The 22,507-nt window shown below is 36.2% G+C and overlaps 1 protein-coding gene across 4 annotated transcripts in view; it reads right to left on the bottom strand.

Annotated features, from left to right (window-relative positions):
* Cog2 (conserved oligomeric Golgi complex subunit 2) overlaps positions 1 to 22,507 on the bottom strand; it is a 91,497-nt gene that overhangs the window by 28,384 nt on the left and 40,606 nt on the right. For all 4 annotated transcript variants that reach the window (XM_089092129.1, XM_089092132.1, XM_089092130.1 and 1 more), the window contains exons 3-5: positions 21,917 to 22,144; positions 17,366 to 17,593; positions 4,485 to 4,786 (exon numbers count right to left, since the gene is read on the bottom strand). In XM_089092129.1, coding sequence (XP_088948255.1) covers positions 4,485 to 4,786; positions 17,366 to 17,593; positions 21,917 to 22,144 — 758 coding nt within the window. The remainder of the gene's footprint in view (positions 1 to 4,484; positions 4,787 to 17,365; positions 17,594 to 21,916; positions 22,145 to 22,507) is intronic.

The raw sequence follows: 22,507 nt of genomic DNA, 5'->3' as shown, positions 1-22,507 counted from the left end.
AACATTTAGTTTAGATTCATTTATTTTATTACTAAGAGAAAATAAAACATTTTTTGGATAATCAAAATCAGCTCTTATTGCAACAAAAAATTGTAACAGAAGTGTTTTGTTTTTACAGGTTTTTTTAAGATAGTATCCCAAGATGTCTCCCACATCCTTGATATACCATGCGACACCCTGGAATCCAGTTCAGAAAGAGCTTATCCTGATATTTTTCCCCAATAAGTGAATTTTTCGCTAATTACGGCCTTCTACCCAGGCTTTGCTCTAAATTTAAACAAACCTAAAAAAAATTCGAAAATATAACCTTAGGTGAAATACTGGAGAGAATAAATTACGGAGAAAGGGAGGAGTTAAGTCCTTTGCCATTATTTCATGGTATTTACTTTTAAACCCACAGAAAAAATTTGCTGGACGAAAAAAATTGACCATGCTTGCACATGGATAAACAAAATAAGTGTGCATTACATTGATCGTGTAGTGGTTATTATGTCAGCTTTAAATAGAGACTTGAGGTTAAGCTATGTAGTTAACTCTACTTAAGCAGTATTCGAAGTCTTTTCAGGAAAGAATTTCTAAAGATAGTGTATAACTTGACACTTCTATAATGCAGTTTTTTGTAAGTGTATATCTATTTTTACTGAAGCAACCCTTCAAGTAGGTGACACACTGAACAAAACCAACAAAGTAAAGCTAAATTCTGAGCTGACTGGAATTTTGCGATTTCACGTCTTTTGATCGTGTCGGCAAATATTTGGTTCGAATCGGCTTCGGGTCATTTTTGAAAATACATGTCTCTCGCCAGAAAAATAGTTTCAAAGGGATAAAGACTTCCTATTAATTTACTTGCAAAATTAATTAAGGAGTATTCTTTTTTTGGATGTGTACTCAAAGGAATATTTGTTCATGAGATTTTGAAGACTTCCTTTTTTTAACCAGGAGCCGAAAGAGCGGATGGCTTCTGGCTTTACAAGCCAGAAGCCGACAATGTCGATTGGTAGCTGTCTTCTAACGAAAAGTCTTATCTTCTACCAAGGGCGGATCCAGGATTTTTTTCGGGGGGGGGGGGGGTTACTAATTTTTGACTTTTTCGGGGGGGGGGGGTACTAATTTTTGAATCAGTTTTCGACTAATTATACTGATTTTTACCTAGGTTTTACTTATTTTCGACTCGGTCAAAAATTTCGTGGGGGGGGGGGGAGTTCAAACCGGGTACCCCCCCCCCTGGAAACGGCCCGGTCGTCTACGATAAATTATCTTAATCCTGATTTATCATAGGCAGCGCAATAGCGCTGCCTAAGTAAAGACCGATGTTGCCACAATGTATTATTATTTTTTTTCTCCATACCCGGGCACTTTGTATCGAAGGAGTTGTAGAAACTTCGAAAAGGGCTCATTCGATTGGAAATTTAAGTGGCTATTGCCCTTTTTAATAGTCGAAAGTGATTGGAGGGCAACTAGCTCCACCCCACGCCCATCAATCCCCCAACCATATCGAATAAGAACTTTGTGATATCCATTTTTAGCAGCGCGGTGATTTCTAAGATATAAAATATCTTTTAAAGGAGGCCACGACCCTTAGAGTAAGGGTTCTAATTTATGCCATGGGGGCATATAAGAAAAATTCTGGAATAATGTACTATCTATTATTTTTTTCATTTAGAGATGGGCACTTCGTATCGAAGAAATTGTCGTAGAAACTTCGAAAAGACGTAGAAACCTCGAAAAAGGGCTCATTCAATCGGAAATTGGAGTGGCTTGTGCCCTTTTTAATAGTTAAAAGTGATTGGAACGCAACTAACACCCCTTCCAGGCCCACCATTTCCCGAAACACATCCAATCAATATTTTGAGACAGCCATTTTGTTCAGCGTAGTCGATTTCCAGATAGAAATTATGTTTTTGAGGAGGACACTCCCCCACAGCCCTCAGGGCAAGAGTTGTTAGTTATGCCCTGGGGGCATATAAGATTTTTAATGAACGCGCTGTCGTAGAAACTTCAAAAAGGGCTCATTCAATTGGAAATTGAAATGTCTAGTGCCCCTTTTAATAGTCGAAAGTGATTGAATGGCCATTAACCCCCCTCTCACGCCCACTATTTTCCCAAACACATCCAATCAAATTTTTTAGATATCCATTTTGTTCAACATAGTTGAAAGTTCTGAAAATTAGGTCTTTTAGGATGATAACCCCTTCAGAACCCTCAGTGCGAGGGTTGTAAGTTATGCCCTGGGGGAACATAAGGTTCATATAGAAAGTTGTTGTAGAAATTTCAAAAAGGGCTCATTTGATTGGAAACTTGAATTGCTCTTTTTATTAGTTGAAATTGAGCGGAGAGTGATTAAACCCCCTCTCATGCTCACTATTCCTCCGAACACATTCAATCAAAGTTTAGAGGTAACCATTTTGTTCAACGTAGTTGAAAGTTCTGGAAATTATATATTTAAGGATGACAAACCGCCAGAGCCCCCAGGGCAAAGGTTGTAAGTTATGCCCTGGGGGCATATAAGGTTTTTATAGATAGAGTTTTCGTAAAAACTTCAAAACGGGCTCATTCAATTGGAAATTGAGAGAGCTAGTGCCCTTTTTAATAGTTGAAAGTGATTGGAGGGTAACTAACCCCCCTCTCACACCCACCATTCCCCCAAACACATCCAATTAAAATTTCAGATAGCCATTTTGTTCAACGTTTCACAAAGTTGTGAAAATTAGGTCTTTGAGGATTAAACCCCCCCCCCCCAGCCATCAGGGCAAGGGTTGTAAGTTATGCCCTGGGATCAATAAGGTTTTTATTGAAAGTGTTGTTTTAGAAACTTCAAAAGGGCTCATTTGATTGGGAATCGAAAGGGATAGTGTCTTTTTTAATAGTTGAAAGTGATTGGAGAGCGACTAATGCCCCTCTCACGTCCACCATTTTCCCACACACATCCAATCAAAATTTTGAGATAACCATTTTGTTTAACGTAGTTGAAAGTTCTGGAAATTAGGTCTTAGAGGATGACAATCATCCTCACACCCCTATTGTAACGGTTGTAATTTATGCCCTGGGGGCATATAAGGTGTTTATAAAAAGCGTTGTCGTAGAAACTCAAAGATGGCTCATTCGATTGGAAATCGAAAGGCCTTGTGCCCTTTTTAACAATCGAAAGTTATCGGAAAGCTTGACATTTTTATAGTTAAGATCGATGTGGGCATAATGTATTATTTTGTCGTTGTTGTTGTTGTTTAGACCAGGGCACTTGGTATCGAAGGAGTTGTCGTAGGAACTTCGAAAAGGGCTCATTCGATTGAAAATAGAAAGGGCTGATGCCCTTTTTAATAGTCGAAAGTGATTGGAGGGAAACTAATTCCCCTCCCACGCCCACCCTCCCATTAACGTTTAAAAACTAAATGTTGCCTTAAGATTAAATCAAAATGCACTGTGATAATGCTTATTCCCAATAAGGCATCTCAGCAGTATCCGAAGAGTGACTGAGGGTATTATGTTCAAACTTTCGGGGCTACTTCTTTTCTTAAATTTAACCAAATCAAAATAGCGTAAGTGCATCCAAGCTATCAAAGAAAGTAAACAGATTTTTTTGCGAATGGCATCAAGTTTTCCATTTCAGGGCAACTAGATGAAACTAAATTAAACACTACTATTTATGTCCAGATTTTTAAAAGGGTGTATGTTGTTAAAAATTGCTGAAAGTTCTTCTCCAGCATACAAATAGCAGGCCAGACTATAAATTCTTAAAAAAACTAAAATATTTAAAGTATTATTTTCTTTTTCCCGGAAAAGACTATGTCAATATAAAACGTACAGAAATTAATTAAAAAACTTTTTCACAAAATAAGTTTTTCAAAGAAAAGTAAAGAACTCAATTAAACAAAAATTGAGCAAAAATAAAATCAAATAATCTTCCAAGCGTGAAACTACCACAAATCAGCATCAATAAACAAATGAAACCCAAAAAGAACAGAAATTATTATCAACAACAGAGTCAAACTCAAAACGAGCAGAAATAAACATCCGTTGGGCGCAAAACCCCTATACCTTCCCAGAGCCAAAACAAAAATTTCACTTTACCGAAAAGATACAAATCACTATGCATTGTCAGTTTAATATAGATATACTTATATTTAGTAATCAAAATGATAATATTATTGATTTATTAAAGTTCTAAAAGTAAGAACCTTTATTTTTTTCAGAAAAGTGCAAATTATGTTCTGGCCTTGGGAAGGCATAGGGGTTTCGAGACCAACTATGTTAATTTCTGCTCGTTTTGAGTTTGACTCGGTTATTTATTGTAATTTCTGTTCGTTTTGGGTTTCATTTATTTATCGATGCTGATTTGTGGTAGTTTCATGCTTGGTGAATTATTTGATTTGATTTTTGCTCAAATTTTGTTGAATGGAGGAGTTCTTTACCTTTCTTTGAAAAACTTGTTTTGTGAAAAAGTTTTTTTCATTAATCTTAATGAAGGTTAAAGGTTTGACTCCTACCTTAAGTACTGAATACTAATTTCAAGCAGGGTTCTAAATTGACCTATAATAGTATTTCTAAGCAGAAAAAAGAAACGATCTAGCTCTGCAGGCTCATTTCCAAAAGTGTTGGTCTCAAATAGTTTCTCCAGCAACGGACGAACGAAACGAAGGCGAACGCTTTCCTCTGCAGTTTTGTTAAAGCCAAGAACAATGAAAAAGTTCAGCGCCACTATGCTTTCATCTCTTTTCTGACTCTTCAAAGTAAGCGCCAACATTTCTGACAGCTTTTCTGCAGTTATATCCTCCAAATTTGATAATAACTAAAATGTAACAAATGCATAATTGTCTGTGCAGACACATTTTTTTATTCTTTTTAAATTTGTCTAAACTCACAAATTGACAAAATACATTGATAAAACTGGCGTCGAAAAATCCTATTTTTCCAGCAACCATCTTAGCCAATAGAGCTGGTAATCACAAGTGAGAGAGGTTCTGTCTTAAAGTGAATCAAGTCTGAAACAATTATCTTAGAAATTTAGACCAAAGAATATCCAAAATCCCCAACTCGAACAAGGTTCAGGCACACAGGAAAAGGTCTCCCAATTTGTAGAAAACAATATGGCCTACTAGGCCCAGAAAAAATATCTTATCAACCGTTGTTTTTTCAAGTGGAAAAAATTTCTAGTTGGCCGTTTTTACGCCCAGTTTTTATATTCGCGTAAACCCTTATTCTATACTTCTTTTTTTCATTTTATTCTATGACAGATGCCATTCTGATTTAAAATCTTCCATCATAATAGTGAGCAAAACAAAGAGCTTATATTGCTACAAACAATATCATCTGTGTTTGCTGGTAAAAAAAATTCTAAAAAAAAAAAACAAAAAAAAACAGGCGAATTATTTGGAAAATATAAGAAATTGTAAGCACGATCACAAAATCTTGAAATTCAGGGTATAGGCCGAAAACCCCCTCCCCAGCGCAAGTGGCAGGGCCGAATTAGCTAATATCGACATAATTCTAAATCAGGTATAGAAGAAAATCTTTTGTAACGGTCAAGATGACATTATTGAATAAAACTGGTCATTTTTGAAAACTGTGGTTTATAACAATAAGAAGGTGAGAGAAAAACAGCTTAAAAAAATACCTAAGATAGGCAAAGTGCAGTGATACCTGCAACCTAGCAACGAGCGAACCACAGTACATAGTTAAAATATGTTAAATTTGTCATTTGAAAAAATTATCTAGGGAGAAAGAACTGTCATTTGAATCTGAATCAGGAATGGCAACTGTAATTTCAACTAATCTTAATAGTAAAATTTTATTGCAAAACAAATTTACGAAATTATTCCAAAGAATCCAAAGCCCCTCAAAAATGGCGTCAGGTCAAAATGAAGAAGCACTCCATTGGCCCCATCTTTCTTGAACAACAAGGTAAATCACTTTTTGCACTGGAAGCACAGATGTGTCTCCTTTTCCCCCAGAAGTGTTTGTATCAAGCCTGTGCTTTTAGAATGTTGGGAGAGGGCTCACTTAAAAGGAAATTACCATATATAGAGGTGTTTTTAACAACAAAAGAGATCGTGCCACAGAAAAGTGGTGGTTTCTTTCATTTTGCACTACAAAACATCCTCTTTTTTGGCCAGTAATGATCGACATCCAGGATAATGTAAATTCTGATTGAACAAATCGATCTTTCATAATCTACAAACACGAACAGGAGGTATTGAGCCCCCCTCCCCCCTACCATCCTGAAAAACGGACTGAGATCCGGATTTGTTTATACGACGTCACCTGATAACAACATGAACACAGATGTGATTATTAAAGTTTTTGACAGATCTTCAGCAGACGATGACATTTTAAGTAATAAGTAATTTTAAGCCACAACAAAATGGCGTTTTCTGCCACTCTCAACCAGAAAACGCTAATTTTTGTCCAAAGGGTCAAAATGCCACAAAATGCAAATTCTCAGATAGTCCATCCATTTTAAGAAGTTTACAATATCACGTGGATGCCGCACTGAGTTCCGTCTCTATTCATTTAAGCTGGTATGACATGAGCGCCGCAGCAACTTGCTAGGCTGTCGATCTGTCATCACCAGACGATAGCCTTTTTAAGTGATTAATTAAAAAAAAAAAAAATCCGAAAAATAAGTTTTTCAACGAAAAGTAAAGGCCATTTTAAAGTTAAGCTCAGAAGATAAAAATACCTTTTAAAATTAAAAATAAAAACGACCAGAAATTACCATTAAAGAATAAATGAAATCCAAAACGAAGAGAAATTAAATAAACAATCATAGCAAAACATAAAAGAAGTAATAATATAAATGAATAAATAGATCTTAAAGCGAGTAATGCTTAGATTGAATATGAATATCAAGCTTAAAACGAAAAAATATATTTTTGCTATTGAAGTATAAATGAAACTTAGAACGAACAGAGATCAAACTAACAATCAATGCAAACAAACATACAATAGATATTAATGTAAATTCATAAATAAATCTTAAAAGAAGTGAAACTGAAATTGAATATGCAAATCAAGCTTGAAACGAACAAAAATCACCACAAACAAGAATTTGGGTATGACCTCCTTCTCTCACTGTAAAAGTCTAAAACCTACTGGCGCTACTGGTCATTGGTGCTTTACCGAAAACCAATTTTATGACAATTATTTTCTTTTGTACTGAATATTGAAAATAAACATTAAAATTATAGTAACATTTTGAACTGATGAGCTTTCAGCAATTATATCATTATACATCAAATATTCAGTTTAATTTATTAGCTCTTTTTAAAGTTGTTAAAGACAAATATAGTTTCCAAACATACAAGTGTTTGGATACTGCCTCCTTTCCTAACTGTAAATAAAAATCAAAAGCCTACTGCGTCATTGGCGCTTAACTGAAAACGGATTATATTACAAATGTTTTCTTTTCCAGTTCTTACAGTATTGAAAATAAAAATACAATTAAAGTGAAATAAATTCTTGATCTTTCAACAATTAATATCATTATACACCAAATATTCAATTTGATGTTGTTTATACTTTCCAAGACTGTTCAAGACGCATATAGTTTTCAGTAGACAACCAATGACGCAGTAGCTTTAAGGCTTTTACAGTGAGAGGAGGGGGTCATGCCCAAACTCTTGTTTGTGGTTATTTTTGTTCGTTTCAAGCTTGATTTGCATATTCAATTTAAGTTTCACTCGTTTTAAGATTTATTTCTTAATTTACATTAATGTCTATTGTATGTTTGTTTGCATTGATTGTTTATTTAATTTCTGTTCGTTTTAAGTTTTTTTTTCCGTTTTAAGCTTGATATTCATATTCAATCTAAGCATTACTCACTTTAAGATCTATTTATTCATTTATATTATTACTTGTTGTATGATTTTGCTATGATTGTTTATTTAATTTCTGTTCGTTTTGGGTTTCATTTATTCTTTAATAGTAATTTCTGGTCGTTTTGACTTTGAATTTTAAAAGGTATTTGTATCTGCTGATTTTAAGTTTAAAATGGACTTTACTTTTCTTTTAAAAACTTGTTTTTCAGAAAGTTTTTTTTTAATTAATTTTTTTTCGTTTTTGATTGCAAAAAATTTCAAGTTTTTAAAAAATCCTTATTTCAAAATCAAACTTAAAAAAATTAATAATAAAATATTCATCAAAGTAACAAAACTGATATCAAAGTAACAATATCAGAGTGAAAAAATGGGTTTGTGTCAACCTCGGGGTTTTTATTATCTAAAGTTTGAACTATTTTTAACAAAGTTGCTATCTCAAAATTTTTATTGGATGGGTTTGGGGAAAAAGGGCGTGGGGGAGGCTAGATTAACCTTCGGTCTCTTTTGACTCTTTAAAAGTGAACTAGAACTTTTTATTTTCAATCAAATGAGCCCTCTCTGAAGTTTATACGAGTATCCCTTCTATAAAAACCATATATATCCCCAGAGTATAACTTACAACGCCTATCCCTGGGGGTTGCGTCGACCCTGGAGTTTTAATATCTGATGGTTGAACTATTTTTAACAAAATTGTCACCTGAAATTTTTATCGATTGGATTTACCCATTCGATACACCCAAAGGCGTGGATGGCGAGAGGGGCTAGTTGCCCTCTGATCTTTTTTCACTCTGAGAAAATTAACTACAACTTTTAATTTCCATTCAAATGAACCCTCTCTTAAGTTTATACGAGCATACCTCCCATAAGAACCATATATGCCCCAAGAGCAATACTTACAACCCCTGCCCCAGCCCTAGGGAGAGGGGGGTGTCAACACAGGAGTTTTTGTTATCTGGTCTTTGAAGTCTTTTTAACGAAATGACCATACGCAAAGGAGTTTTTGTTATATTACCTTTCTAATTTTATTATCAAAGGGCTACCTAAAATGTCTTTATTTGCTACGTTCAGATGAAAGAATCTTAGGGGGCAGTTGCCCTGCGATCACTTTTGACTCTTAAAAAGGGCACTAGAACTCTCGATTTAGAATCGATTGAACCCCCTTTGAAGTTTTACGAAGACCCCTTCTACATGAAGTGCCTCAGGGAAAAAAATGAATGGAGTGTGGGGGGAGGCTAGATGCCCTCCAATCACTTTTAATTCTTAAAAAGTGAATTAAAACTTTCAATTTCCAATCAAATGAGCCCTCTAGGAATTTTATATAAGCATCACTTCCATAACAACCATATTTGCCCCCAAGGCATAACTTACAACGCCTACCCCCGGGCCCTGGGGGCTCAGAGTTTTTGTTATCAGAACTTTGAACTATTTTTAACAAAATGTCTATCTCAAAATTTTTATCTGATGAATTTAGGGCGTGGAGGAGGGGGGGGGGGGGCTAGTTGCCCTCAGATCTCTTTTGTCTCTTAAAAATTAAACCAGAACTTTAAATTTCAAAAAAAACAATCCCTCTTCGACGTGTATACTATAATACCTTTCATAATAACCATACATACCCCTAGAGGATTACTCATAAGGCCTGCCTCCGGATCCTGGCGGGTTCCGGTGACACTTTCTTTTCTGACCTTTGAACTATTTTTAAAGAAATGGCTATTATAAAAACTTTATCGGATGGGCTTGGGAAAAAAAGGGTGTGTGTGTGGGGGGGGGGGGGGCTAGGGGCCCTCGGATATCTTTTGATTCTATAAAGGTTAACTAAAGCTTTCAATTTCCAATCAAATGAGCCCTCTCTGAAGTTTATACGAACATCCCTTTCATAAGAACCATATACGCCCCCAGGTCAATACTTACAACACCTATCCCCCGGGCTCTGGGGGGCGTTTTGTTATTTAATTATTAAACAATTTCCAAAACACTGGCTATCTCAAAATTTGTAGCGGACGGGTTTTGGGAAAAAAGAGCGTGGGGGGGGGGCTAGCTTAATCCTATTGTCTCTTAAAAAGTGAGTTAGAACTTTCCATGTTTAATCGATCAATCCCTCTATGACGTGTATATAAGTAAACCTTTCATAAGAACCATACCTGCCCTTAGGGCATAACTTAGAACGCCTTCCCCTGTGCACTGAGGGGTTGTATTGACACCGGAGTTTTTCTTATCCGACCTTTGAACTATTTTTTTTAACAAGATATCTATATCAAAATTTTCATCAAATGGGTTTTGAAAAAGAAGGCGGGGGGGGGGGCTAGCTTCCCTCGGATCTCTTTTGACTATTAAAAGTGAGCTCGAACTTTCAATATCCAATCAAATGAGCCCTCTCTGAAGTTTATACGACGACCCCTTCTATATGAACTGCCTCTGGGGAAAAAAAGTGTGGGGGGAGGCTAGCTGCCCTCCTTCCAATGGAGTGTGGGGGGTTATGATGACAACTTTGGTTATCTGACTTTTGAGAAATTTTTAACTTAATGGCTATCCCAAAATTTTTATTTGATACATTTGGGGAAAAAGGGGCGTGGGGGGGGGGGGGGCTAATATATATAATATATATTTCTTGTCAGACGTCATGGATGACCAGCATGGTCTTAAAAGCTGTAGTTGCCCATATTTGCTTTTGGTTAGTTCAGTATCCCCTCAAATAATCCTGAAAATTCTAGCATAATACTCTCAGTCTTCCTGAGGTCAAACAGGTCAAATGGAGCACGTCTTAAGACGAAGGGGAAAGTTCTGAATTCAAGTTTAAAATTAGATGTATTCATCACACAAGGCTTTTTCTTAGCAGAAGCTAGTAAAAAACAATCTACGCTATCATCACTTTTACCCAAGCCACCCTTTACAGTATAAGCCGGCTTGGAGTTAGACAGAAAGAAGTTCCTGGGACCCCAGTATGAATGGTGTAATCCTGAGGCAATCTTGATCACAATCAGAGGACGAAAAAAAAAAAAAAAAAAACGTACAAAAAAGGAAAAATAAAAACCAAGGCCTCCTTCTAATCTAGTATTCTTAGTCTTAAAAATAAAGTTAGAACCATTAATATTCGCTACGTGTATGTCGATAATAGCCATCTTTATTACTCAGAGAATATTCTTCTACTATCTACAATCACAAAGATCCGAAAAGTGGCTTTGAAATGGATTGTTCTGGTCTCAATTACATCAAGCTAAAAATCCCTTCTTGAAAACTGAGTTTGTCGTCTATGCCCCTTCTCAAAAACCTCCCGAAACTATTCATGGACTGCTTGCTCGAGTTTTACGCCCTTTCTCAGAAACCTCCCAAAACTATTCATGGACTGCTTGCTCGAGTTTTACAAGATACTCCTGAAGTAGCTAAAACGCTTTTCTTGGCTCATATGTCTTCTTTTTGGCTTATTTTTACGTATTTTTTTAATCTGAGCGTAGGTTCCATAATTTTTTTACTCCGTTTTTTTTTTATATATATTTTCGCCAGATACCACACTGAACCTGGAACCGGTATATTTCCATACGATATTATTTCAGCTCGTCGGAGGTGAAAAGGCTTATGGATGGGCTCTGAAAGTGTTATGGAGGTACTGTCGACTTTCCCGCTCCGTTGTATAGTTCAAGTAGTTAAGATAACTTAGTTTCCCTGTGAGTGTTTTTGTTAGTGCCTTTTTCTTCTTACTATTTTGTTGTGACTAGTTGACTCATCTAAATAAATTTCACAAACACTCGGTGTTTGTGAAATTTATCAAATAATAATCAACTCGGTGGTATGGAAGAAACAAAGATAAATGGTTCAAGATACTCATCAGCTTATAACAATTTAAACTCCCCAACCTTAAACTACCAGGAGAGACATGACCTTTATTATCACTAGTTACCCTCTAATCGCTTTTGAATCTTAAAAACCGGAATAGAATTTTCACTTTTCCAATTATACGAGTCTCCTACAAAGTTTCTGCAACGATTCCTTCAACATGAAGTGCCTGGGAAAAAAATCGTATTTGAAACGCACATAACTTTTTACTTAGGCAGTAGTCTTGTGCTGACTCAGATAATAATTACAATTACAATCCTAGATGAAAATGTTAGCAAAACGATGAATTTTTGGAAGCTATGATAGTTCAGGGTGCAAGAATAGGGTTGAAAATTAATCATAGGCAGCGCGATAGCGCTGCCTAAGTAAAGAACAATGTGGGCACAATGTATTATTTCTTCTTCTCCATACCCGGGCACTTCGTATCGAAGGAGTTGTCACATAAACTTCGAAAAGGGCTCATTAGATTGGAAATTGGAGTGGCTAATGCCCTTTTTAATATTCGAAAGTGATTGGAGGGCAACTAGCCCCCCCCCACGCCCATCATTCCCCCCAACACATCCAAACAAAATTTTGAGATAGCCATTTTGTTCAGCATAGTTGATTTCCAGATAGAAAATATGTTTTGAGGAGGACAATCCCCCACAACCCTCGGGGTAAGGGTTTTAAGCTATGCCCTGGGGGCATATAAGGTTTTTTATAGAAGGCGTTGTCGTATAAACTTCAAAAAAGGCTGATGCTTTTAGAAATTAAAAGGGATTTTGTCGTTTTTAATAGTCAAAAGTGTTTGGTGGGCAACTAGTCCCCCCCACCCCCCCGCCCATCAATCCCCCAAACACATCCAATCAAAATTTCAAGATAGCCATTTTGTTCCACTTAGTTTAAAGTTCAAGAAATTATATCTTTGAGTAGCGAACTCCCCCCACAGTCTTAAGGACGAGGGTTATAAGTTATGCCCTGAGGGAGCAAGGGGTTTTTATTGAAACCTCTGTCATAGAAACTTGAAAAAGAGCTCCTTTCATTGAAAATTCAAAAGGATAGTGTTCTTTTTAATAGTCAAAAGTGATTTGAGGGCAACTCACGCCCACCTTTTCCCCAAACACATCCAATCAAAATGTTTATATAGTCATTTTATTCAACGCAGTTGAAAGTTTTGGGAATTAGGTCTTTAAGGATGACAACCCATCCCCCCCACAACCCTCAGGGCAAGGGTTGTAAGTTGTGCCCTCGGAGCATGTAAGGTTTTTATAGAAAGCAATGTTGTAAAAACATCAAAAAGGGCTCATTCAATTGAAAATTGTAAGGGCTAGTGTCCTTTTAATAATCGAAAATGATTAAAGGGCATCTAACCCCCCTCTCACGCCCACCATTTCCCCAAACACATCCAATCAAAATTTTGAGATACCCATTTTGTTCAACGTAGTCGAAAGTTCTGGAAATTAGGTCTTTTAGGATGATAATCCCATCAGAGCCCTCAGTGCAAGGGTTGTAAGTTATGCCCAGGGGGCATTACAGGTTTATATAGAAAGTTGTTGTTTGATTTGTAGGGGCTCATCTGATTTGAATTTAATGTTGCCCTTTTTAATAATCAAAATTGAGTGGAAAGTAATTACCCAATTCTTGCACCAATCATATCCCCACACATATACAAACACAGTTTTGAGATATCCATTCTGCTCAACGTACCTGAAAGTTCTGGTAATTATGTATTTGAGGATGTCAAACCCCACAGAGTCCCAAGGGCAAAGGTTGTAAGTTATGCCCTGGGGGCGTATAAGGTTTTTAATGATAGATTTGTCGTAAAAACTTGCAAAGGGGCTCATTCAATTGAAAATTGGAGAGGGCTAGTGCCCTTTTTAATAATTGAAAGTGATTGGACGGTAACTAGCCCCCCTCTCACGCCCACCATTCCCCCAAACCCATCCAATCAAAATTTTGAGATAGCCATTTTGTTCCACGCAGTTAAAGTTCAGGAAATTATATCTTTGAGCAGGACATTCCCCCCACAGTCTTCACAGCAAGGGTTATAAGTTATGTCCTGGGGGCATAACAGTTTTTATTGAAATCTCTGTCGTAGGAACTTGAAAAAGGGCTCATTCGATTCAAAATTCAAAGGTTTAGTGCCCTTTTTAATGGTCGAAAGTGATTTGAGGGCAACTAGCCCCCCTGTCTCGCCCACCTTTTCCCCGAACACATCCTATCAAGATTTTTAGATAGTCATTTTGTTCAGTGTTGAGGATTTCCAGAAAGAAATTACGTTTTTGAGGAGGACCCTCCCCCACAGCCCTCAGGGCAAGGGTTGTAAGTTATGCCTTGGGGGCACATAAGGTTTTATAGAACGTATCGTCGTAGAAACTTCAAAAAGGGCTCATTTGATTGGAAATTGAAATGGCTAGTGTCCTTTTTAATAGTCGAAAGTGATTGGAAGGCAACTAACACCCCTTCCAAGCCCACCATTTCCCCAAAAAAATCCAATCAAAATTTTTAGATAGCCATTTTGTTTCACGCAGTTTAAAGTTCAAGAAATTATACCTTTGAGCTGGACACTCCATCAACAGTCTTCAGGGCAAGGGTTATAAGTTATGCCCTGGGGCCATATAAGGTTTTTATTGAAACCTTTGTCGTAGAAACTTGAAAAAGTCGAAAGTTCTGGAAATTAGGTCTTTTAGGATGATAAACCCATCAGAGCCCTCAGTGCAAGGGTTGTAAGTTATGCCCAGGGGGCATTTAAGGTTTATATAGAAAGTTGTTGTTTGATTTGAAGGGGCTCATTTGATTGTAAATTGAAATTGCCCTTTTTAATAGTCGCAAGTGAGTGGAGAGTAATTAACCCCCCTCTCATGCCCACCATTTCCCCAACCACATTCAATCAAAGTTTAGATATAGCCATTTCGTTCAATGTAGTTGAAAGTTATGGAAATTGTGTATTTGAGGATGACAAACTACCCCGAGTCCCAAGGGCAAAGGTTGCAAGTTGGTCCCTGGCGGCATATAAGATATTCAAAGAAAGAGTTGGCACAAAAACTTCAGAAACGGCTTATTAGATTAAAACTTGAGGGGCTAGTGCCCTTTTTAATAGTAGACAGGGATTGGAGGGTAACTAACCCCTCTCTCATGCCCACCATTCCCCCGCACGCATCCAATCAAAAGTTTCAGATAGCCATTTTGTTCAACGTAGTAGAAAGTTCTGGGAACTAGGTCTGTAAGGATGACAACCCTCCCTCCCCCAGCCGTCAGGGTGAGGTTTGTAAGTTATCCCCTGGGGGCATATGAGGTTTTTATTGAAAGCGTTGTCGTAGAAACTTCAAAAGGGCTCATTTGATTGGAAATTGAAAGGGCTAGTGCCTTTTTTAATAGTTGAAAGTGATTGGAGAAAGACTAACGCCCCTCTCACGCCCACCATTTTCCCAGACACATCCAATCAAAATTTTGAGATAGCCATTGTGTTTAACGTAGTTGAAAGTTCTGGAAATTAGGTCTTAGAGGATGACAACCACCCTCACAGCCCTTAGGGTAAGAGTTGTAATTTATACCGAAGTAAAGAACGATATACACATAATGTGTTATTTCTTCTTCTCCAGACCCACGCATGTTGTATCGAAGGAGTTGTCGTAGAAACTTTGAAAAGGGTTCATTCGATTGGAAATTAGAGTGGCCTTTTTAATAGTCAAGAGTGATTGGAGGGCAACTAGCCCCTATGCCTTCCCAAGGCCAGAACATAATTTGCACTTTACTGAAAAAAATACAAATGAATCTGCATTGTCAGTTTAATATACATATACTGATATTTAGTAATCAAAATGTTAATATTATTTGATTTATTAAAGTTATAAAAGTAAAAACATTTTATTTTCAGTAAAGTGCAAATTTTGTTCTGGCCTTGGGAAGGCAGAGGGGTTTTGAGCCCAACTTATGTTAATTTCTGCTCGTTTTGAGTTTGACTCGGTTATTTATTGTAATTTCTGTTCGTTTTGGGTTTCATGTATTTATCGATGCTGATTTGTCGTAGTTTCACGATTGGTAGATTATTTGATTTTATTTTTGCTCATTTTTTGTTTAATGGAGTTCTTTACTTTTCTTTGAAAAACTTATTTAGTGGAAAAAGTTTTTTTAATTAATGTTAAGAAGACTTAATCGCTGAAACTAGGAATAAGTGAAGGTGAAGAGGTGATGTTATGTAAAGAGAAGACCGACCAAGTGGACAGCTTCACTTACCTATGTGGTATTATTATTAAAGACAAAGGTGGGTGCAGTGAAGATGATAAAAGTAGAATAGCCAAGATCCAGGGTGGGTTTTTTTTCATAGAAGAAAAAAAATGGAAGAATAGGACGATAAGTCTGCTAAGCAAGATTAGAATATTGGAAGCTACAGTTATGACAGTGGTACAGTATGGTTCTAAAGCGTGGGTGCTACGAAAGACGGAGGAGATTTACTAGATTTTTTCCAGAGAAATTGCTTAAGGATTGTTTTGGGTACCCGACTGACTGACCGTAGCTCAAAAAGTAAGCTGTAAAAAAATGTGAATCCATCCCAATTTCCAGAGCTGTAATGAGAGAAAGGTTGAGATGACTAGAACACTAGCCTAAAGAAAAGCTAAGACCAAACGAAAAGCACATCGTCCCCGAATGGAGTGGGAGCAAGTCGTAAGGAATGATTTAAGCGAAACGGGAACTTCTTAAGAGGATTGAAAGAGGGAGATTTTGAACAGATTGGGATGGAGGAGGAGCATGCGTAGATGTTTTGGCCTCAGACGGCTTCGTGTTGCAGTGATTTGGTAGTAATAATATTAGTAGTAGTAGCAGTAGAACTGCCCTCCGTAATGGTCTGATGGTCATCCCAAGGAAGTTTAAAATCTGAAGTTATCGTGGGAGGCACACCCTCCCACGATAAAAAAAAATCCATTAACCTCTTCTCCAATGAGATGCGTGTAGTTAAGAAATACTGTATAGTCGTTGATAAAAGCCTGCAGCATAAAATGTTTATTTTAGCTATTCATTTTATATAGAATGTTTAGGGATGAATGCAACCACCGACAGCACAGCCCCTAAATCAGGAATTTAAAAATATTTGCAATAATTCTAAGCCTTTTAGCTATCTCAAAATTTTCACTCATTTATATTTTGCCCTAGTTAGGTCAAAAACTGTGGTTTTGTGGCGCAATGGCAGAAATTACACTTTTCTGTTTTGGAAATTCTTGTGTTGCTTAAAAAACAAAGGAGCTTAAAATCATCATTCAGACCACTCTCTTTATAATCCACATTTGCTGGTTTGATACGATAGCCCCCAGCGAAAAAAAAAAATCAAATCCAAAATCCAAAAAAACAAAATCCAAAATCCAAAAAAATCAAAAAATCAAATACAAAAAAAATTATCGTTGAATTTAGCGGCTTGAAACCTCCAATATAGAGTTCTCAAACATATCGAATGTTATTCTACTATTTTTATCAAGATCACACCCGTTGTAGAGTTTTTTCTCCCTTTTCTAAAATTACGCAGATTCTTGCGCTAAGAACTTTTCATAGATTGCTTTAGTAATACATGTGTCCAAAATCAGCACTGCAAAAGATCATTCGCTACACACGCGGTAATCAACCTGTTCATTCGCTGCTTACGCGGTAATCAATCTGTTCATCCCCATGAACAGATTGACAACATTGGTGAGTTAAGATGAATTTTACCTCTCTTGTTTGACTCTCTAGTAATAAACTGAAAGTATTCTTACTGTCTTTTCTTCATCGGAAATGTATTTCTTCCATTGTTCCATTAGCACTCTAAGGTAAGCAAGTTCAGCAACAAGTCTTTCCGTAGGTCGTTCCTTGATGTTTCCATGACAAATCATTTCTATTTCTGTTCTACATTTTGTAACACCTGCTTTCCTTTTTAAATTGTCCTTGTCTTCTTTGCATTTTTCTATCCCTCTCAAAGCCTCTCTAAGGCTCGCTTGTAACGCCTAAAAAGTGTAACCATCAAAGAGTTTTCAGAAAAATAGCGAAATAGGAAATAGTAAACAGAAAAAAAGGTGAAATTAGTTCATAGCAAAAGCATAAACGTAAAATATCTCTAAAAAAATACAAAATAAAACAGCTAACAAGATGAGAAACACACTTGAAAACAAAACTCCTACTATTTTAATGCTCTTAATGTGCTGCAAAATTAGACTAAACAATTTTAAGCCTTAATACACAAATCTCATACTAAAAACTATTACCTCTAGACAAAGAAGTAACCTATGTTTCACTTAAAAAACAAAAACACATTACTTTAGGAATGCCCATAGACACCAGCGAGGGTAAAGATCACTGCTACTCATAAATCATAAATCAGCTTTATTGCCAATTATGATTAAACAGACATTAATTTTCGGATGCTTTAACACAAGAAAATATTAGTAAAAACACAATCACTAAAATACAAATAAATGTATCTTTATCAAGTATTATCAAATTTTAAATTAAAATGCGTTAAGGGATAATTTACTACTTGCTTTTTTTAGCACGTAGGGATGTTTTATCCCTATGTGCTAAAAAAGGACTTCCTTCTAGCGTAGGGACTTCCTTCTGACGTTTACATGATCATACTTATTAGTTACACTATGCGATTTGGCTATTCATTTGGCTATTCGATTTGGCTATTCACTTTGAAGTCGGATCAGAATGAACGGTTGACTAACACAATATCATAATATTTTATAATATCATATCATGATATATCAATGGAAACATATTTTAATTAGTCGCTTAATATTTTAATCATTAATTGTAAACTTGTAACAAATATTTACGCAAATTGTAACACATATATTTACGCAAAATTAACGCACACTGTAAAGCATAATTTAATTGTAAACTTAATAACAATTGATTTTAAAAAGGGTTTCGATTTGATTGATCATAATATTTTAATTTCTAAGCTTTTAATTGATTTTAGAGTGAATCCTGCTGTTGTGAAAATCATTCAGAGTTTTTAATAAATAGTTTCCAAGTTTTTAAATATAAGAAGTCTTTCTCTGAACCTGAGCCAGTTTTTAGTGGTGTACCTCAAGGTACCATTCTGGGTCCTATTCTTTTTCTAGTTATGATCGATGATATTGCTAATGATTGGGAAGACCGCTAGAAATATGTTGACAACCTAACCTTTGGAGAAATTTGTGAGGCAAGTGAATGTAGCAAAGCTCAAATTTTAATTGATAACGTGAAGACTAAGACTTTTATTTCTAATATAACAATAAATGACAGTAAATCTTCTATTTTAACTATTTCATTCTTAAATTCTTCTGAACCAAATTTTCTACCATGGAGTTATTATTACCAGTGATTTAAAATGGGAAGCAAGCATATCTAGTCTAGTAAAAAGGGGTAATGCTGGGCTGCAGATGATCAAGCTTATGTCGAGACAGGGCACCCCTACAGATCACCTCCTCCGAATATTTACATCTTTTATTCGCCCAATTCTGGAATATGCAGCTCCTGTATGGCATCTCGAAAGAGTTCAGAAAAGAGCTCTAATGATACTATCGAAGCAGGCAGAAATGTCGTATAAAGAGCTGCTGACAAATTTTAAAATACAAACTCTGAAAAAAAGAAGAGAGAAACTCTGCATGGAGTTCGGAAGAAAATTTCTGATCCACTCAATCCACAAAACCCTTACCCCCCCTCAATCTACAACAAAACGACTCCCGCGCAGGGTTAAAGTGCCTGTTGAAAAACTTCAGCCGGTATGCTGTGCCCATCAGCGGTTAGCGAAAAGTTTTATACCTAGTTTTGCAAAAATGTATAACAAAAATCAGAAGGATTGAGTAGTCTTTTTATGTAATTGCTTTTTAACGTGACTATACCAAAGAAATTTGGCACGGCCATGAAAATTTTGGTGAAAATCAAAGTTTATCTATCTATCTATGCATCTAGTCGCGATAATTCTAAGTTAATTAGTCAAAATAATTTGTATAGTATTATTTTAAAGAATATGCAATTAAACAGGCAGAGTTTATATTACATACACGTGTTTTTGGCACTGAGAACGAGGCTGAAAATATTATCATCATAGAAGGCATTCATAGAAATATTATCAACTATAACAATGAAAATAACATATGGTTATTCCCAAAGAAGAATGCCAGGCAGGACCGTGCACCCTCATACACAAACTGTCAACCAATCGCATATGCTGTTTGTCACTGCCAATATAAAATAACCCGAAACATTTTATTAAAAAAAAAAAAAGAATTTAAATTAAAAACAAGACTTGTTTTTAAACAAAAGCAAATACTGACGTTAAAACCCCAACGAACAGAATTTAGCCAATTGCGTCAGGAGGTGGTGACTCCCCAAAACCCCCCTTTTAATATAAAGGATTGTGAGATTAATAAGAGAAAACAAAGGACAAAGGGAAAATTATAGAGCTAACAGCAAGACTTACAGAATGAAGGACAAAGCACAGTAGCAAAATATATTTCAAACACCTGCAAATGCTCAGGACTACAACAGAACCTGGAATACAAAAGAAAAAAGAATCTTCCCCCTTTGATATATTCTTGAGTGTATATATTTTCAAAGTTCAAAACCTTAACGCTAAACTGAAATAAATTCTTACAGTTTGAGGTTAAAGTTTAATTTTTCTCGAAGACCAACAGATTAGACAACCATCTACTACTACTACAAACAACTCACCGCAGCACCTTGCCACCTGAGGCCGACACATCTACACACGCTACTTCTCCATCCCTATCTGTTCAATGCTTTCCTCTTTACACCCTCCCAAGAAGTCCCTGTTTCCCTTAAATCTTTCCTTGCGACGTCCTCCCACCCCAACCGAGGACTATATGCTTTCCTTTTAACCCTAGACGGTTGGGAAATCTTTGACAATCTGTCATCCTTCATTGGCAGAACGTGCCCCAGCCATCATAACCTTTCTCTCATTATAGTCCTAGAAAGGGGGATTGAGCCATATTTTTCATACAGCCTATTGTTTGAAATATGGTCACCATTGGACAATAAACAAAAAAATACAAAATTAGGGGCTAAAATTCTGACCTAAATACGTTTTAAAATTCCATGGTCACTGTAAGTTAACAAATTACAAACACACAGCCGTTGAGAAGAAAGGGCAAAGTCCCCAGATAGCATAAAAGTTGATAGATTGTTTTTATGTGATTTTACATGCTTACGGCGAAGAAGCATCTAATAATAAGTATGAATAATATTTATAATTATAGTAGTAAGCATGTAATATACTAATTGTAAAGACATAAAAACTGTAAAAGACCAAAATAAAAACATATAGATTATTTTTATGTGACACTCTGATTTTCTAACTGTACACATCCATCATCACCAACAGATTTGCCGAAAGCAAGGACCTCGCTCTTCAAAACATTGAAATTGAGACCAATTTTGGCATATTGCACAAGAGAAATTCTCCTCAACAGACGATACAGTTCTACTTAAATTCAGGATGTCGTCAGCGTAATTGAGAATGGAAAGGTCCAAACCTTTAAAAACAAAACTAATTTTAGCCTTTTTTCTGGGGTGTAACCACACCATTATTATACAATGGTGGCGAAGTTACACCACCCTGGTGGATTCCTTTCCGAACTCGAATTACGGCTTTACACATTACGTAACCATGATGAGTAGCTACATTCACAACAACACATAATCTTGCATACAGATTTTTAAATACCCGCACACCTGAACGACTGAGGCTTCGCTGCTGCACACTATACAGCAAATGGGAATGCACACCAGAATAAAAAGCAGAAGAGACATTATGAGCCGCAAGGACGAGAAACTCACCACTATTCACCAAGGCCGTATCCAGGGGGGGGGGTACCCGGTTTGAACCCACCCTCCCCGAAATTTTTGACCGAGTCGAAAAATAGTCTTAAAAATACCATCTCGAGGATGTTAGACAAAGTCCACGGGAAAAAATCGGGTAACCCGCCCCCCCCCCGAACAAAACTCCTGGATATGGCCCTGCTATTCTCTATAATTATCAGAACGTTGGCAAGTATATAATGCACGTGTTCAGCAGTATAACTTTCCTTAAATCCAAACTGGGCAAAGTCCCCAGACAGCATAAAAATTGATAGATAGTTTTAATTTGAGTTTACATGCATATGGTAAAGTAAAAGTAAAACTACATATGATGTACATGCATGAGCATCTAATAATATGTATGCATAATATTTATAATTTTAGTAATAAGTATGCAATATACTAATTCTTAAGACATAAAAACTGTAAAAGAGCAAAATAAAAACTTCTTTTTCACCTACCTTGAGTTGTTCTAGATGTGTTGTAAATGGACCTTTTAAATTTCGTGTGAGGGATTCTAAGCCTATCAAATTTGAGGCAAGGCCAATAAAATCTTGATAGTCCTCATTTATAACACCAATTAACGAGGCTCTTAAATCTTTATGGAAAGTGTCCAAGTCCTCCTTGAGAGTATCTAGAGACACAACTGGCTGATACTTTTGTAGAAACTGGTCAGGATTGAAACTTGTCTGGACAGAAGAAGAAAAAAAAAATATTACGAGAAACTGTGTGATATAAAACAAAAAAAAACGAAAATTTAAAAATAGTTGACCAAGTTCAAAAGTAAAATTACATTTCAATCTTAAAACGTCAAAAAAGCTAAGAAGTACAAATCAACAAATAATAAAAAGTACCATAAACTATAGAAAAAGTCATGTTTAATCAAACTTTATAGGGCTATGATGTAAGATAGTTTAATACGGTTAAGTCAAACTTAATGAATGAAGGATGATAGGTTGTCAAAAATCGCTCTTTTTGGCCGTCCATCTGGGGCAAAAAAGTAGGATGTCCTCAAATAGGGCGTAAAGAGATCATAAACATTGCAAAGAAAT

This window comes from Artemia sp. Qi Xiang Cuo, chromosome 7 (assembly GCF_049724085.1).
Source record: "Artemia sp. Qi Xiang Cuo chromosome 7, ASM4972408v1, whole genome shotgun sequence".
In the NCBI taxonomy this organism is placed as follows: Eukaryota; Metazoa; Arthropoda; class Branchiopoda; order Anostraca; family Artemiidae; genus Artemia; species Artemia sp. Qi Xiang Cuo.
Note: the sequence above shows the minus strand (reverse complement) of the source record. Positions and strands in the feature narration are given on the sequence as shown.